General features: G+C 37.4%; 1 protein-coding gene across 2 annotated transcripts; it reads right to left on the bottom strand.

The window, feature by feature from the left end:
* Window positions 1-2,607: 2,607 nt before the first annotated feature.
* Window positions 2,608-15,665, bottom strand: LOC141501643 (myosin regulatory light polypeptide 9). Of its 2 annotated transcripts, none has more exons than XM_074205828.1 (4): window positions 15,559-15,665; window positions 8,327-8,525; window positions 7,490-7,651; window positions 2,608-6,487 (listed from the first exon to the last, which is right to left on the bottom strand). In XM_074205828.1, the coding sequence occupies exons 2-4, from the start codon at window positions 8,508-8,510 to the stop codon at window positions 6,315-6,317; spliced, it is 519 nt and encodes a 172-aa protein (XP_074061929.1). In that variant the 5' UTR covers window positions 8,511-8,525; window positions 15,559-15,665; the 3' UTR covers window positions 2,608-6,314. The 2 variants fall into 2 exon arrangements, with proteins under 2 accessions (XP_074061929.1, XP_074061928.1); XM_074205827.1 differs by lacking the exon at window positions 15,559-15,665 and adding an exon at window positions 10,349-11,103.
* Between the last annotated feature and the right edge of the window lie 1,793 nt (window positions 15,666-17,458).

Here is a 17,458-nt window from a genome sequence, read left to right as displayed (position 1 = left end):
AAAACAGAAACAATTATTTACTTTCACTGAGCCAGGTAGGGCCCAAACAATGATCAAGAGGACTTGGCCTGGAACCTATTGTTAACCAATTAGTGAGAGAGTGGTTTTGGTTTTAAGGCATGATTCTTAAGAAATCTAACCCATAAGTCCCAAGTTAAGGTTCTGGTGATCAAAATTTACATTCCTTTGGGCAGAGTACCTGCAAGTAAGGGTATGATTTCCCTTTGGGAACAGAGGGAAGGGAAGGGAAAGGAAAGGGTTAACGGGGTAGAAGAGAAAGAAAGGACTGGCTATGAAATTTTGAGTAATATGAATGAAAATAAGAGTTGAACTCATCGAAGTTGATGGAATCACTGAAAGAATGAGAACAAGTGAGAGGCCAGGACAAAGAACTGGAGGAGTGGAATATAGGTCATAATCCAATAAAAGAGACAGAAGTAATCAGATGGGTAGGAGAAACAGGAAATGAAAGTCAAAAAAATTCAGGGAAGAGAAAGTATCTATGAGATCAAGGCCAAGAATAAGGACTAGAAAATGTCATTGGACTTAGTACCTAAGAATTAAAGAGAAGACTGACAAATTGGTTTCTGTGGGGGTTGGGGGAAGGGAAGTAAGATTAGAGGAAAAATTGTAAACTCAAAATAAATAAAATCTTTAATAAAAAAAAAGAAAGAGAAGAGCTTTTGTCAAGTGATAGGAACCTGAGAGGCTGACTTTTCAATTTGACAGTGATTGACCCCTTGAAGTGGTTCACATTCCAATACCCATGTGTATCTCTCACCTTGATTTCAGGTAGGATAAGTTCAAGAACTGCCACAATTTGTGTCTCCAGGATCAATAGTGACATCATTTGTGACTCCATTTCTGGAACTGTCACTAAGCCATTTTCCAAACTGGTTCCAGTAGAAACCTACAGAATCCATGGAACTTGATCGGCAACAATAACCTGGGGAGAAAACTGCTCTCAGCATCCCTGGGACCCTGCAGTAAGGAGCTGTCAGCAGCAGTCATGGACATTACATGGCACTACTTGTTTCAGAGACAGATTCCCAGGAGAACCAGGAGAGTAACTTGCTTCTCCCTAGACTGGGCTTCACTGAGGATGAGAGAATATGATTCTTTATGAGGCAATGCAGAAACTGGATTCTTTCCTACTTCAGTACCCCAGGTCAGAGATTCAACTGCTCTTTTAAATTTGGAAACATCAAAATTAGAAAGCAGAAGACCAGAAATCAATCTTTGCATAGACAGGAACTTACAAGTAATGGGAGCAAGGAAGGGAGGTTGCTTGGAGTAAAACACAGTTAACTTTTTTGGAAGAAAAACCATTCATTGAAAATAAAGTAACCTTTACCTTGTCTGAGAAAGCTCTCAGTGGTTGAACTTAATTATGTTTGAGCCTGATGTTCATCTCTGCTATGTTAACACCTAGAGCTTAAAATAATGGGTTAGGAAGAAATGCCTGGGAATATACATTAGTCAAGAGTCCAAAGCATCTGAAGATCAGAGGAGAGGCTAAATACTAGCTTGGAAACTGAGGCAGTGAAAAGGAGGAATTGGTCAGAAGAGGGCACCCCTTTAGCACCATATGTGTATGTGCATATATATATATATATATATGTTATTAATTTTAAATAATTTAAGAATAGCTTTTATTATTCTATACTTAAACACCAACTAGAGCTTTTTTCTGCAAAGACTAAAGGGGACTACATATTAAACTGAATTGCTACCAAAATAGCTGACCTTTTTTTTAAAAAGCACATAATGAAGTTGTTATAACTTCAAAACTAATATACTTGTTTGTCTCCTTATGAATCTCCTTTGTTCTGTTTTTTAAAAATGTTTCATCATTAGTATTAACTCTTCTCTCCACCTCCAGGTTCCTCCTACAATTAAAAAAACAAAAAACGTCCCTTTTATGACATAATGTCATGAAGCACAACAATTCCACACAACCAGAAGTGCTTCTCATTCTTTATCTGTAGAATGCTTCATTGTCGTTCCTCTGGTCAGAGTTTAATTGGCTGAGTTCATTTATCTTGCAAAGTTGTTTTTCTTTACAATGATTATAATGATGTCATGGCAAATAGGTTGTTCTTCCGGCTCTGCTTCTTTTCACAACACAATTCATACAATTACTCTTTCTCTGAGTCTATCCCTTTCATTATTTCTTACAGCATAGTATTCCATTAACATCCATCTATCCCCATGTATTTGGTCACTCTGACTTTACATTTTTCTTATTTTTAGTGAGAAGGAAGCTAAATGACTCAGTGGATAGCATCATGAGCCTAGAGGTAGACAGAAGACCTGCATTCAAATATGAATTCATACTTTCACTAGCATTATGATCCTGGGCAAGTAACCTAACCCCTGTTGCCTTAATCCATTGAAGAAAAAGGCAAATGACTCCAGTATCTTTGCCAAAAAAAAAAAACCCATTGACAGTATGGTCCATGGGGTGATGACATGTCTGACAAGACTGAACAACTATTTTTAGTGATTTGGAGCATTTTTTTATGTGGTTATTTATAGCTTATATCCCAGAAAACTGCATGTTCATATCTACTGACCATTTAAGGGAGATAAATAAGGACAAATTCATGAGTTCACAAATGAATTTGAGATTTAATGAAGATATGTGAGGATTACATGTCAAAAATGAATCTTTCCCTTTCTCGTCTTACATATTTAACATCATTGCTCACCCTTCCCAGATTTCTTTCCAATACACCAAAAGTTCAATCTACCACAGCTGACTCTGTTCCTCTTTTTATCCTCCCTCTTCCCTTATCCATTGGATTTTATTCCATTCCAGACACCTACTCAAACCTTAACTTCACCCTTTGTAGTGGACATTCAGTCCCAACTCTGTGACCCATTAAGGGTTTTCTTTGCTAAGATAATTGTGATTTTGCCATTTTCTTCTCCCAAATGATTTAAAATTAAGTCTTGACTCCTCAGGGCAGGTAGATGGCACAACAGAAAAGAGCACCAGTCCTGGAGTCAGGAAACCAGAGTTCAAATTTGACCTCAGACAGTTCTAGCAGTGAGAACCTGGGCAAGTCACAACCCTGTTTGCCTCAGATCATTTGTAAAATAAGTTGGAGAAGCAAATGGCAGACTACTCTTTGCCAAGGAAACCCCAAATGGGGTCAGAAATGACTGAAATTACTCCTTTGATGTTTTTGTCCTTTCTCAAAGATGACCATGACATCGAGGGAGGTGATGCCTTGACAAGCACATAAATTAGGATTTGAGGAGGTGCTATGCAAAGTAACCAGTCTCACTTTGTCCTCCAGAGCCATCTGGGTCCAGTGGCCAGATATGAAACAGGACAACTGTAGATGGCCCTGGATGCGAGGAAATCAGGGTTGTGACTTGTAGCTAATAAGTGGCAAGTATATGAAGCTGGATTCAAACTCCTGTCCTCCTGATAACAACCTCCTGACTTCAGACCCAGTTTTCTATCCACTGAGCCACCTATCTACCTTTCATATCCTTAATACCATTCCAATTTTTGTGTCAAGGACTCATCCAGCTACACATTAGGCAAAAGTTGATCCCTGAACAGAATCTAAGCTGTTACCTATGTAGCCAGGCAGATGAGGCTAATTCCCTTTTAAAGCTTCATTATGTTTGGTACCTCATTAAAAATAAAGTTTGTCTATTCCAATAAAATTTTAAAGTTGATACTAACTTTCAACTGGAGATTGTTGTTAAAGAGGGTTTGGAGTCTACCAAGAAATCTGTTAGTTGTCTGTCAAATCAATTTCTCTATGATAATTGTGATTGCTGAATTTGGAGCTATTTCATCAGTGATCACTGTTGCTAAACCAAAGGTTTAGTTCTGTATGTTTTTGGAATTGGAAATCACTGAACTTTTGCCAGGGACAAAAGATAAAGCTGGTATATTTACCCCCACACACAAACTTCCCATCCCACCCCTTCTTATAAAGACTAATACTGCTATTGGTCTTCAGGAGATTTACCAAACAAAGCAGGTGCTACTGGTTTTGTAAGGGAGGTGATCTTTTTTTAATGAGACCATTCTTTAACATCCTCCACTTAAATACATATACTTTATTGGCTCTGGATTTTATAAGCAGAGATTCCAGAAATGTTTATTAAGCACTGACCTTTTACCAAGCAGAACACTGATTATATATATACTGACAGCAAAATCTTACAAGTTAGTCCTTCAACTCCCTACTTCGCACAATCCTGAGTGTTTCACCAAGAGATGGTGATATGGCTCAAAAATATTTATCTATAAAGAAATTATGAACTTGTCCAAACCTGATTAATCTTGATTAGAATTACCATGGTTTTTATCCAATTTGTGCTTGATAGAACTTTGTTATACTTACACAATATTCAAATTAAGTGAAAAACAAGAATACTGAGGCAAGTAAAGGACCCTACTTCCATCAAAGACTTGGAGAATGGAGATAGGAAAAAATATCCAGGTCATACATGTTCTTGATACTATGGAGATTAGAATGGTATTTTTTTTTTGTTTGGGACAGGAAAAGACTGGGACTCTGTATTTTTATTTTAATGGACTACAAGTGTAGCAGCCTCTTATGGGCAATTAATGATTGGCAGGGGAGGGTTAACCAGGTTGGTTCACTCCTCCTTAGGCACCAGGTGTGCTCCCAAAGGCTCCCCACATTGGTGGTGAACACCATCTGATCCATTTCTACTCTACTATAGCTTAGAACTTTCAGGCTTAAAGGACTTACATGCCTCAGCCTCCTTCAGGAGCAGAGTACAGGTGTGCACCACAACACCCAGGCTCATTTCTTCAAATAGATATATTTATTTCATGACTTCAAAAATTTAAAGTAAAACTTATGAGTCTACAGAGATTTGTTTGCTTTAAACTCACTGTCTTTAAAGAATCCTCATTTTACCAAAAAACAAATAATTGTGCTTAAATAGAGCATAACTGTAGTATTATATAACAAGTCAAATTCAATTATGAAGCAGTATCCCTAAAAACAAACTATGTTTTATTTTAAGCAACACTTGTACAGGATCATGCTATACCTTGCAATATGCCAAGCTAAAAGTAACTTTTTTATAACTTTTTACTAAGGGATATGTATTTTCCTCAGTGCAGTAGAGATGAAGAAGGGACCATGTAAAGTCTAGGATTCATTACATAATTCAGTGCAATGTCTTGTGCAGTATTAGATAAAAATATAACACACCTTTAAAGACTTTCCACATAAAAGGCACAGATACTTTATGAAGATAAGGAAATTCCTCTTAAGAAATCTAAGAGCCATAAACAATAAAAAAAAGGATGAAATTCCAATGTTAAGGCACTTGGGAATCACCTCTCTTCTGAAATAATTTTCCAAATTTAGGCAACTATTATAATAAAAATTCTTATAAATTTGGAATTAAACATGAAATTATCATGTGCTTTCACGTACTTAAGCAGTATTCAAAAAATTCAAAATAGAAAAGCCTAGCCTAGTTAAGATTATAACTACCCAAGTACTACAAATTAACAATGCAATTGTAAATCAAAATTAGAAGAGAGCAAAGGAAACCTGTTTAAATGAGGTTATGGTACCATGGCACTCATTTGACTTTTGGTTCAACAATTAGGTATTCAGTGTCCAGGATGCTAAAAGGCACTTGGGAATTCAAAAATGGTGGAGGTAGATAGAAAGCTGGAGATGGTGAGAAAACAGATAAATTAACTCCCATTTTTTTTCATCTATGGTCTCTGGAAGCACTGAATTGCAATAAATGTCCAAACTGCTATCAACTGATGAGTTTTTGTTGAGCTGAAAAGTTTTAAACAAATACTTCCATCTCAGAAATGTTTTTAATCTAACACAAGAATAAAAAATAGAGGAGTTAACAACTCTTCCTGAGGAAGAAATACCTGATTCATGTATAAGCAATAACTTAGTGTTTGGTCAATTTAGATTTTAAAACATTCACCTAATAGCTGTATTTAGTGGAAATTTGTCGTTCACAACCTTTATTTTAAAATTATTACAAAAAGTGTAAAAAATCCAGCTAAACCAGAAATTTGAGATATTTTCCCTTTAGGTTTTCACAAGTCAATGATCATTTCTCCAATTCTATTTTACTTCAGCTTAAAAAAAGTAATTACCCTTTTTTTTCCAGTCTGATTACAGAGGTGCAAGTGTGCCCCAAATGGCTTGGAATAAATACTTGAGGCAAAAAGCTGTAAAGCTGAGTGCATGCAAACAGGTTCTATCGGAAAGTCTCAGAAATAAACAAAGTGAAAATAAAAACTGTTGGCATGAATTTAACATTTTCTTTTAGTCATCTTTGTCTTTTGCTCCATGTTTAAGAATGCGTGTGAACTCTATATAATTGAAATTTCCCTTTTTGTCAATAGGTGCTTCTCTATACAGCTCATCTACTTCTTCATCTGTGAATCTGTCTCCCATTGTTGTCAGCAATTCTCTCAAGTAATCTTCCTGAATGGTGCCTGTGAAATACAAGACAAAAAGATTGGGTGGGGGGGGAGGTTATTCTATATTTTAACAAGCAAAATTTCTATGATGAATTAGTAAGCATATTTTCCTAAATACAAAAAGAGATATACTTCCATAATTCTATTTCTAACAATTTAAGACATGCTAAACTTACATTAAAAAAAGGTCAAATTGTGTGAGATGTATGATACTTGATAGCTGCCTAACAATTTGTTTCAATGTTCTCTTTATTGTCTGAATAATTAAGCTTTACAACTTATTTCTGTAGTCATACGCTAAACTTCTCATTCTTTGGCTAAATGGGGGAGGTAAAAATTAACGCTAAAATCAATGAATAGTTAGGCAAAAATCAAATCATTTTCTAAAATGCCTTTGAGATGATAAAATTGGGGATGCAGATTATTTTAAGTGACCCAAAAAGCCAGAAGCTTGGTGTGGGTAAGAAGACCAAAAAATATGTTATGCAGTAAAAGAAATCCAGCTAATGGTTAAAAAAATTTCCCCCCAAAATTGATTTGCCTATAATTACACATAAAGAATTCAAGATAGTAAAATAAACACTGAAGGATTTTCATACCATCAAATTAAAAATGATAGTTCATATAATGAAACTTTTTTGGTTATTAATAATAAATCACCAACAGTTTAAATTGCTCTCCTGAGCACATTCACTCATTTATCTGGTGGTCAATAGTCAACAAGCACACTTTTGTCCTCAATGCCACTAAGTCATACAATGTAGTATGTTCTAGTATGTTCCTCTCTTCTGTTGCTTCATATACATAGGGATACCAATGACTGCTTTATAAATTTAAAAAAAGTAAGCTAAATTTACTCTAGAAACAAGGATATTAGTGTCAGAACTTAAAGAGTACTTTATAGTTTCTTGCCATTACTGGGAAATAGTCATTCAAGATATAATCAATGGAAAAAGTATTCTACTCAAGGATTACAATATAGACTTCTGTACAGCTATTTTAAAAGGTATCTCTCACCTGTTGCTTCTTCATCAAAGCAAGCAAAAGCATTTCTGATGACATCTTCTGGATCTGTTCCATTTAACTTTTCACCAAACATTGTGAGAAACATAGTAAAATTTATAGGCCCTGGAGCTTCATTCATCATGGCATCTAGGTACTCATCAGTTGGATTCTTTCCTATAAGGATGTCCACATTTAAAAAAAGCATTAACTCACATTTATGAAGCCCTTTAAAATAAAATAGAAATCCTACTTTTAAAAATATTATTGGTTATTTCACCAGATCTTTGACTTTAAGACTAAAAAATGTTAATAGGTGATATTCTGAACATTGATTATAAGTCTAGACATGGGTTGAAGTTCTCAAACTCAAAACTCAAAAATTTTTTAACTAGGATTTATTCAGTCTTCCTAGCTGCCTCATCTACTATCCTCAAAGTGAACCTCTGAATTTATCACATTCTAATTTATAGTTGATGTTTGTGTCTTATCCTCTTACTAGCATGTAGTAAGACTGAACTGGTTTTTATCTTTGCAGTCCTGGCATTACTTTGTGACATTTATTGAACACTCAAAGAGTATGAGCTCAAAAATTTTTAAAAGTCTCTATAATATAACATGTATATCTCAAATAAAGTAATAAGCAAGGTCCAGCCTAAAATTTCACTACATAATCTTGGGTCAATCATGAAATTCTCTAGAGAACATCTCCAAAAGTTGCTTTAGTTCTTCTAAGCCCTGATTTTACCCTCAATAGCTATTACTGCACTGAAATGGTTAATATTTTAAAAACTTATTATTATGAAAATGTTCATAATATTTGTATGTAAAATGGCAAAAATCTATGGTTACCTAAGGAAGCAAGCATATCATGTAAATCTTCCTTGTCAATGAAACCATCTCTGTTCTGATCAATCATATTGAAAGCCTCTTTGAATTCCTGAATCTGTGATTGATCAAACATAGCAAATACATTTGAAGTTGCGCGCTGAGGGCGCTTCTTGGTGGTCTTTGTCTTTGCCCTTTTGCTCGACATGTTGACTGTTAATTCCTAGAGAGGAAAGAGAAATTTTTTAAAAAATTTAAAATACAAAAACACAACTCAAAAGTATTTTAAAAGTTGAGATACATTGCTGGTATGTTCATCAAGACTCAAATGTGATCTCATTGATTTTGGATATTTTCTCCAGTAATGAAGACTACAATCCATTCATCCCCACCCATTCTGTATGACCTTTGTCCATATTTTCCCATAAATTTCAAGGGGGGGGGGCAGAGAAGGAAAGAAAAGATAAGGCCTTCCAAACATGAGAGGGATATGTGAGTAACCCCACCTGTAATCTTTCACCACATAACTGTCCATCTTTTAAAAATTTATACATATTATCATACACTCTCCTTCATAAATGAACAAGTACACTGTTCACTGCAGAATAAAACAGGAGGGTTAACTGGCTGGATCACTACCTTCAGGTTATTGCACAGCCCCTTTAATGACACAGAACTTGTCCCAGAAAGGAGGGTGGGGGCGAGAAAAACAGAGTTGGATTAGATGGTGTCTGGTCACTTCCAGTTCTAAATTTATGTTCCTATGACCTTTTTTAAACACCATTATTCTAAGGAAAGGGCAATGAAGCAGAATCTGGTGGCAGGTGAGCAGGATGCAGTATGTGACAAATAAGGAACTTCTAAAAAATTATGAACGTGAAAACTATTTATTTATATTTATGCCTTGATTAGCAAGACAGTCTTATTTGAAGTTACTATAATTAAGGCTCCCTTTTCCTACAATCTTTACACTTATTCTGAGTTATGTATTTGTGCTAAGGGAGAAACCATAACTCATGTTTTTTGAGACCAGTCAATCAATATTTAAGGAAGTTTTTTTTCAATGACAACTATAGATATGTTTTACATAATTGTACATCATGTATAATTTATATTTGATTGCATACCACCCTTAGAGAGGGGAGGGATAAAATTTGGAATGCAAAAGCTTGAATAGAAATATTAAAGAACTGGGGGGGCAGGGTAAAGTTGTTTTATTTTGACTAGGACCTCTTAGGTTCCAAAAGGCCAGCACCTCTGTATAACTCAAACCACCAAACTGGTAATTTCAAAGCTGACAGCAACCTGTTGAGATATACATGACATGTACAGCACAACTGTGAACTGTGAACAACTGACATCCCAAACTTCCTGAATTTAAAAAAAAACCCAACTGTCAGTAAGATAAACTCAAGAAATGAAATGTGTATAATGGATGTGAAGAAATCTGTTACCTAACCATAGGGAATCAGTGCCAGGTTTACACTTTGAAAGTTAAGCTTTCACAGAACACAGAGTGGTAGTAATTACAATAATTATCATAATGTGTTCTTCCCATCTCTTCATAGCATTCTCCCCCCCCCCACCTTTCTCTCATCTAGTTAAGCTTTATAGCCAAGTAGAAAGGAAAGGGAATAGAGTAACAGTGAAACAGAACTATGGTAATAGAGTTTTTCACCCAGTACTTCTTACTGCCAAATACCCTTAAGCCTGAATTGACAATTCAGGTACCAGAAATCACTTAAGAAAATTTAGCTATGAAGTTGATTAAAAAATAAATAATACAAATGTACACATGGTAAAAGAAATCTTACACAAATTGTTAGTAAAGATAGATATGAAAACCATTACCATTTTAACTGAAATACAATATGAAATATTATAAAATTTAAGTGACCAGGAATAAAATAAATATATAAATGCTTGTCCCTTTAGCAACAAAGGCAATAATTCCTTTAAGATATTTGGCCTCTCAAAGACCTAAAATTGGCTTGTATAATTAATACAAGCCCCATAACCATTTCACAATAAAATATTTTACTATACCATGGCTGAGCTGAGATCCGGCTAGTAATCTGCAAAAGTTCCAGCTAAAAAGAACGGGACTCTGTAATGAGTTATATTCTTCTAACTAGATCTACAAATAGCCCCTACTGATTTCATCCACTGACCAGTTTAACAATTTTAAAACTTACGTTCCATATACAACATTCATCTATGACACAGAAAAACACTATCCTCTGTACTAAAAATATATCCCTGGACTCCAAAGAATGAACTATCACCTAGATCTCCGTGCCATAAATTTCCTTCTATAAATGAAGTGTTTAGCATAGCAGTTAAAAATTTTTATTTATCACATTAGCTTTGAACAGATGGCTCCCATGACTGACATCAATTATTCCTCTCTTTTTGGTTAGTTACATTCCCTATTACAGTTTCATTACTGCATTCATAAATATATGATCTCATTGCTTTCTTAGTTGTCATTTTAGAGTCTTAACACAAAAAATGCCTAAAACAAAACACCACACATACCAAGGGTCAGTGTGGTAAAGTATGGTATTTGCTATGGCAGGCTCAAAAGCTAAGTGCTAAATTTATCCATTACTCACTCCCAGACCTCTAATTGTCCCTAATCTGCTGAAAGAATTTATAATTGAATGTATTTTCAGCCAGTATTTATTCTAAATTTTTCTTAAACTCTTCTATACTAGAACAATATTTATCTCTTAATTTTGCTCATTTGAAGTTTTCAGGGGTCCCTCAAATAATTCCAAGATACAGTTGTCTATTTAATTCATAACCATCATGATTTTTAAAAGCATGCACAGCATTCTTTATAGACCAAAAAGTGTTCTGATGCCATTGCTAAATTCCTGAATTTTGTTAGGTGCTGCCCTGACAAGAGATATACAATCTATTATCAGTCCACTGGAATGAGCCACATATTTCATTAGGGTATGCACCCAAAGGATTTCATTTGTATTTTCTAAGAGAAACATTTATGAAATATTCAGTCACAAAGAATACTAGCTTTATTCATCACAACAAAACCCTAAAACTACGCTACCAGACACAGACACTTGCCAATTATTTTCTCACTCGATCCTCCCAATAGTCCTCAGAAGTAGGTGCTGTTAACTCATTTTGCAGATGAAGAAAATGAGATTAAATGACTTGCCCAGGCACTCTATCCACTGTACTACCTAGCACGCCTAATTTAAAACTAAAACCTATTTTTAAATAATGCTAAAAATGATCAAAACCTAAAATCAAAAGACTTCTCAAAATTGAGTGATCTTTTATGTATGTCTTTTAAATGTGGCCAATTTTGGTAGAATACAACTTGCTACTAATCATAATGGAAAAGTAAGTTTTTACTCAATTCCTTTATTTTGGCCTGTTACTTAAAGAACTAATGATAAGGGAAAATGTCAAAAATGAGCAAATTTCACATGAAAAGGCTTTTTTTTGACCTCCCACTGAATTCTCATTCAGATTTTATATACAATTACAACACAACTAAGACAGTCTTAGAATCAAGAAATTTACCATACAACTAGTGAAAACAAAGATGTAAGAATGCTAATTTTGCATTATTTTATTAATCATGTCAAATTATGTCAAAAATTTAGAGTTGACAAAAACACAAGCGATATCACATGCTTTATTGTCAAATGAATGGTACTTGGTTTAGAAGAGACATAAGTTAACTTGAACCAGTAAAGAAAGCTTTATGGTAGAAGGGCTTGAACTGAAATACAAAATATTTCAGAGTTGAAAGAGACAGTACTGTATTCTGGTATAGTGATGTTATTGGTCTCATTTCTACTACAAGCTAGCAATTCAAACTTGCATTAACTCACTTAACCTCTTGGATTCATTGGATTCATTCTATATAAAGTCTTTTGCTCTAAACTCTTTTTAGCTAATGTTTGACTACATCCAATAACCAGTAATTCCAAAAGCAGAATGCCTACTATTCTTACTTCTTGTGTAAATCTTAAAGGTCAGCTAGGATTTCTACTGGCATAATAAAAGAATAAATGTTCTCCTTGTCATATTAGGACAGAATTGCATGGATAAGACAAAAATTTTAAAAATTCAGAAAAAGCTATCTGTATGTGAATTTGGAATGTTATTTTTTATGCTCACATCCAAATAAGTACACTTGATATTGAAATTCTCAACACCTAACTTCAGTTTAACTTTTTTGGAGCTCCAAGAAAAAATTTTGGAAAATAAATTTAGATAGAGAGATAGATATATAAGTAAACATTTTTCTCCAAAGGTATTTTAGTGGTGTACATATGTGAAAAAGGAAAAAAAGAAAAAAGGAAAAAGAAAAGGAGACTACTGACAAGAACTGTTTTCTTTCACTGCCTCTATAATTTATGATCCCTTGTCATGTCAATAAGAGCCCTATATTAAAAACTTTCAACAAAGTAAATAACTTGTAAATGTCTCTGCTATCAAGTTGAAAAGCTCAGATCAATTGTCTCTCTTCCATCCCTCTGAATTTCATTTTAAAATCCAGTCTATCTCTGGGATTTTCCTGCTACTTTTACATTAGTGTAACTCTGAGTAAGTTAAACTAAATAAACTTTTCATCAAGCAAGTATAAATTAGATTATGTTAGAGTAAGTTATTAGTAACAGCTAACATGCCAGATAATGTGCTAAATATTATCTCAACTGACCCTCATACTACCCCTTTTGAGACAGGTATCCCAGCTTACAAATGAGAAATCAGACAAACAGGTGAAGTGACTTGCCCAGGGTCACACATCTAATAAATATCTAAGAATGAGTTAGAACTCAGGTCTTTTGGACTCCAGGCTCTATGCTTTATCCAATCTACCACCTAGTTGCTCCTTTATTTGTAAATACAGTTGTAAAGGCCTCATATAATCTGCAAGCATTGGTGGGATGGGATGGGAAGTTCAACAAGCCACAGCTTTCAAATAAAGAATTGCTTGGGTATGAAGTCATACTTAGGCTTTAAAAAGTCAAGAAGAATGAAAGGCTAATTAAAAACAACCAGAAAGCTGAATAATAACAACTAATATTTAAATAGTGTTTACTATGTGCCAGGTACTTATTATACTAAGAAGTCCTTTAACAATGATTACATTTGATTCTCATAATAATCCTGGGAAGAAGGTACCATTACCATGCCCATTTCACAGGCGAAGAAAATGAGGCAAAAAGAGGTTAAGTGACATGCCTAGGGTCATACAATTATCATGTGTCTTTAAGCTAGAATTTGAACTCAGGTGATCTTGGACTTCAAGTCTAGTGCTCTATCCACTGTACCTCCTAGCTTCTCCAAATTTTGAAAATGTTACATACAATTCATACAGCTTAATTTAGTACAATTTTAAAGAAGAGATTTTATGGAAATAGTCTAGATTAGGTATAACTAGAAGCAGTAAGATTAGGGGAACCTTTACAAGTTTCTCCCCTAACCCAGGGCATTCCAAATGTTGCCCTCCCACAAAGGCAAGGGATGCTAGTGAAAATAATCTCTCAAGGTTAATTTATATAACAGAGACTAATTTAAAATGGCAATTGATCAAATTTTCAAATCTGAAATGAGAAAATTGGGAGTCACTAGATAAAAACTATTTCAAAGAAAGGCTGGTGTTTCCTCTTTAAGGATATGATTTCTCTCATCACATTCAATTTGGATCAATGTATACCATGGAAAGAATGTAAAGACAGGCAAATTGCCTTCTATGGGGGGTGGGGAGAGGGAAGTAAGATTATAGAGGAAAAATTGTAAAACTCAAATAAAACTTAAAAAAAAAAAAAGAAATGTTGGCATTGTGTAGTAAAGACACTGGCTTTGATTGAGGTGCTGTATCTGAATCAAATTTCAATCTGTGTTGAATCCTGGGCAAATCAACAAACCTCTCTGATCTATAAAATGAGCGATCTGGACTCCATATCTCCAATCTCTAAATCTTAAAGACTTCATGACACTCCTCTGGATGTCAGAGGACCTGGAGTCCAACAAGCTGCAGGGCATCGATCTATCTGAACAATTCAAGTAATCACAGGCGATTTCATTTCTATAACTAATATGCTGGAAAATAAGAAACTTAATTTGTAGCGTAACAAAAAGTGTCCAATATACTAGGAGACAGTTTATTTTTAAACTAGCAAATTTCAAACTAGTCTGCATATTTCTTTATTGCTGACTAGTCTAATAATTTCACAAAACCAGTGTTTTTTTTAAGTCCCACTTTCCAAAAGTTAAATGCCTGCTTGGTTTCTCTACTCTCCTTTAACTTCCTGTTTTGAAAGCAGGATCAGTTAGGGCTGCCACACCCCACCAGGGGGAAGTTTCTCTTAAGTAGTTGGGAGGCTGAAAGTAAAAAGCTTCATTTCAACCCCGAGTCTCGTTTAAATCTCACAGACTGAGGACAATCCCCGTTCTCTTGCAGTTTTACCCTATTCCTTATGTATCTCTTGAGAGAAGGGTCCTTCAACTTAATAGCCTTTTAAAAAACGTAAGGAACTCCAGGCTAATTTTTAATCTCTCTCTCTCTCCCCCCTCTCAGTTTTAGCATCTATGTATTTATTTATAAATGCTTCTTTATCACAAAAATATGACTGACTTTGGTCTATGGTCCAGAGATGGGCTCCACGCAGCAATTTAAAATGTTGCGGTGGGTCTGCGATTTCTGACAGACCGGTGTTCAGTTCAACTTATTATTATATATTATATAGCAATTATATGTGTATATATATATACACATACAACACATAGAAATACATATATAACACATATATGCACACATGTAACATATACGTATAACAAATATACACGCATGTGTATATATGTATGTACATGTACGTGTGTGTATGCATATGCATGCACATGTGCGGGGAGCGGCGGTGGCCGCCCGCGGATCGCCCTCACACACCAGCCCGCGAAGGCCCGCCGGGGCCCGAAGGCGGACGCGGCTTCCGGTGGTCTCGAGCGCCAGCCCCCTCCCGACCTCTGCCCTTTGACACGCAGACCCCTCCTCAGAACGTTTGTAAAAGCACAAAATTCCAAAGTGGGGAAAAAAGGCTTCCGTGAAGTTTCCCTCTTCCGGAGTTTGAGAAGAGTTCCCAGCCCCCCCCCAGGTCACGCCCAGGGAGCTGGGGGGTCGCGCCAAGAGGCCGGGAGGAGACCTCCGAAGCCCCCCGGCGGCCAGTCTGGGGGGGCGCGCCCAGCTTCCCCTTCGGCCGGAGGCCACTCACCTGCGGCGGCACAGGACCGGGCACGACGGAGAAACGGCGACGCGCCTCGGAGCACCGCGGGACAGCAGGAGGCGGCGGCGGCCTCGACGCGACTCGGCCCCCAGCTCCCGGCGGCCCAGGAAGCAGCGCCCGCGCTCGGCACTTCCGGCCGACTCACCGACCGGAAGGAAGTCGGGGCCGGCTCCATCTTCAGTCGCGTAGCGGGGCCCTTGTCATGCAAAAAGGGAGGGGTGGGGAGGCAGCATGGAGCTCAAAAGACAACCGGCGGACTGCAGAAAGCCACGAGCACGGCACACTCCGCCTAGTAGCGAATGAGCGTGCTCCGTGGCATCCCTTCTAAACGGCATTCTTTGGTTGCTCGGGGTTAGCCGTTACGATTTAGTTCCTGGTCTCCCCTCTCCTACGGCACGATGGTCGCGTCCGGCCCCAGGCCCCGGCCTCAGCTCACATTCCAGGCTCGAGAAGAGGCGAGGCTCCGCAGTCTTTGTCCTTGTAGGGAAGTGAAGAGAGAGGCTGCACGGAGACACACGTGATCCCCTGGTGCGATGACCTCAGAGCTGCTCCTGCGCAGGCGCTCGGCAGCCTTCCCGCCCGCCTTGGGCCTCCTAGGCCGGAGCTGCAGGCCCCGCGTCCGCAGGAAAGCCTCCGCCGGCCTTCGGACACCGGACACCCTTGTTGTACATCTCCATGATTAACAGTACTTTATCAATTCATTAGTAACCGTCCTTTAAACTCTCTTTTTTTCCCCTAGAAAAGGAAGCGCTATGGAAGGAAGGGGAGTTTTCATGAATAGTTTGCCCTCCCTGGCCTGGCTCTCATTGCTTTGGGAAAGCTGGAAGTCTTCTTTCCACGGGCGGGGCCGGGGGGGGGCCCCCTCCAGTAGCCCCCACCCGCGTCCTCCCGAGCGGCTGGGCATTCCTCTTTCATTAGTATTTTTTTTTTAGGTTTTTTGCCAGGCAATGGGGTTAAGTGGCTTGCCCAAGGCCACATGGCTAGGTAGCTATTAACTGTCTGAGGCCGGATTTGAACCCAGGTCCTCCTGACTCCAGGGCTGGTGCTCTATCCACTGCACCACCTAGCTGCCCATTAGTAATTATTAATATATTGTATATTTTAATATATTTTATTGATATTAAACATATTAAGCACCATTGGGCGATGATTACCCAATGATGATACAATAATAAAAGACAATTCTAAAAGACTTGTGATGGAAAACGCCATCCATCAGTCAGCCGCTTAGGAATTCTCTCAGCCTTGCCTTAGGATCACCAGGGCAGCTTGGATTTGAACTTGGGTCTTGGGCTTAAGGGCTTGTCCCTGTTCCTTGTCTTTACAGCTACCAGCTAAAGACCTGGGGACATTCCAGAGAGGCATCCCTGAGGATTCTCTCTTGTGGGCTTCCCTCCCGGCTCTTTCCTAGACTAACCCCCATGCCTAAAGTGCTCTCCCTCCCCACCTCCCCACTCCTGGCTTTCTCTGCCTGCTTAAAAAATGTCTTATCCCAGGGGGTACCCCAGTTACTTCCCTTCCCCTTCTAGATTGCCTCCAATTTGCATCTTGTCTCCCCTATTGTCTTTTTATCCCTAGCCCTTGGCCCAGACCTGGCCTATTGTAAACTCCTAGTAAATGCTCACTGTCAAGAAAGTGAGCGAATCCAGCTCAAAGCTAGATGCCAGAGGGGAAAATAAACAATAAAGCCCAGCACCTTCCTCCCAAACCTTTCCTTCTAAATGTTTCCAGATTACATGGTTATTCTTAAATTCAGGCTAAAATCGAAAGGGACAAAACAAAGGCCGTTCCCTGACTATCCTCCACAATCACACCATAATTTGGGAATTTTGAGAAAGACTGATAGGTCAAAAACAAAGGAGGAGAGGCAATATTTTTCTAGGAATGG

This window comes from Macrotis lagotis, chromosome X (genome assembly GCF_037893015.1).
Source record: "Macrotis lagotis isolate mMagLag1 chromosome X, bilby.v1.9.chrom.fasta, whole genome shotgun sequence".
Taxonomy (NCBI): Eukaryota; Metazoa; Chordata; class Mammalia; order Peramelemorphia; family Peramelidae; genus Macrotis; species Macrotis lagotis.
Note: the sequence above shows the minus strand (reverse complement) of the source record. Positions and strands in the feature narration are given on the sequence as shown.

Bases quoted from the DNA above. Each gene is read 5' to 3' on its own strand.
- LOC141501643 (XM_074205827.1), bottom strand. The intron at 7,652-8,326 runs GTAACCATAGAT...ACATCCTTATAG, and splicing joins TGATATGCTTGCTTCCTTAG to GAAAGAATCCAACTGATGAG. The intron at 6,488-7,489 runs GTGAGAGATACC...TGTATTTCACAG, and splicing joins CTTTGATGAAGAAGCAACAG to GCACCATTCAGGAAGATTAC.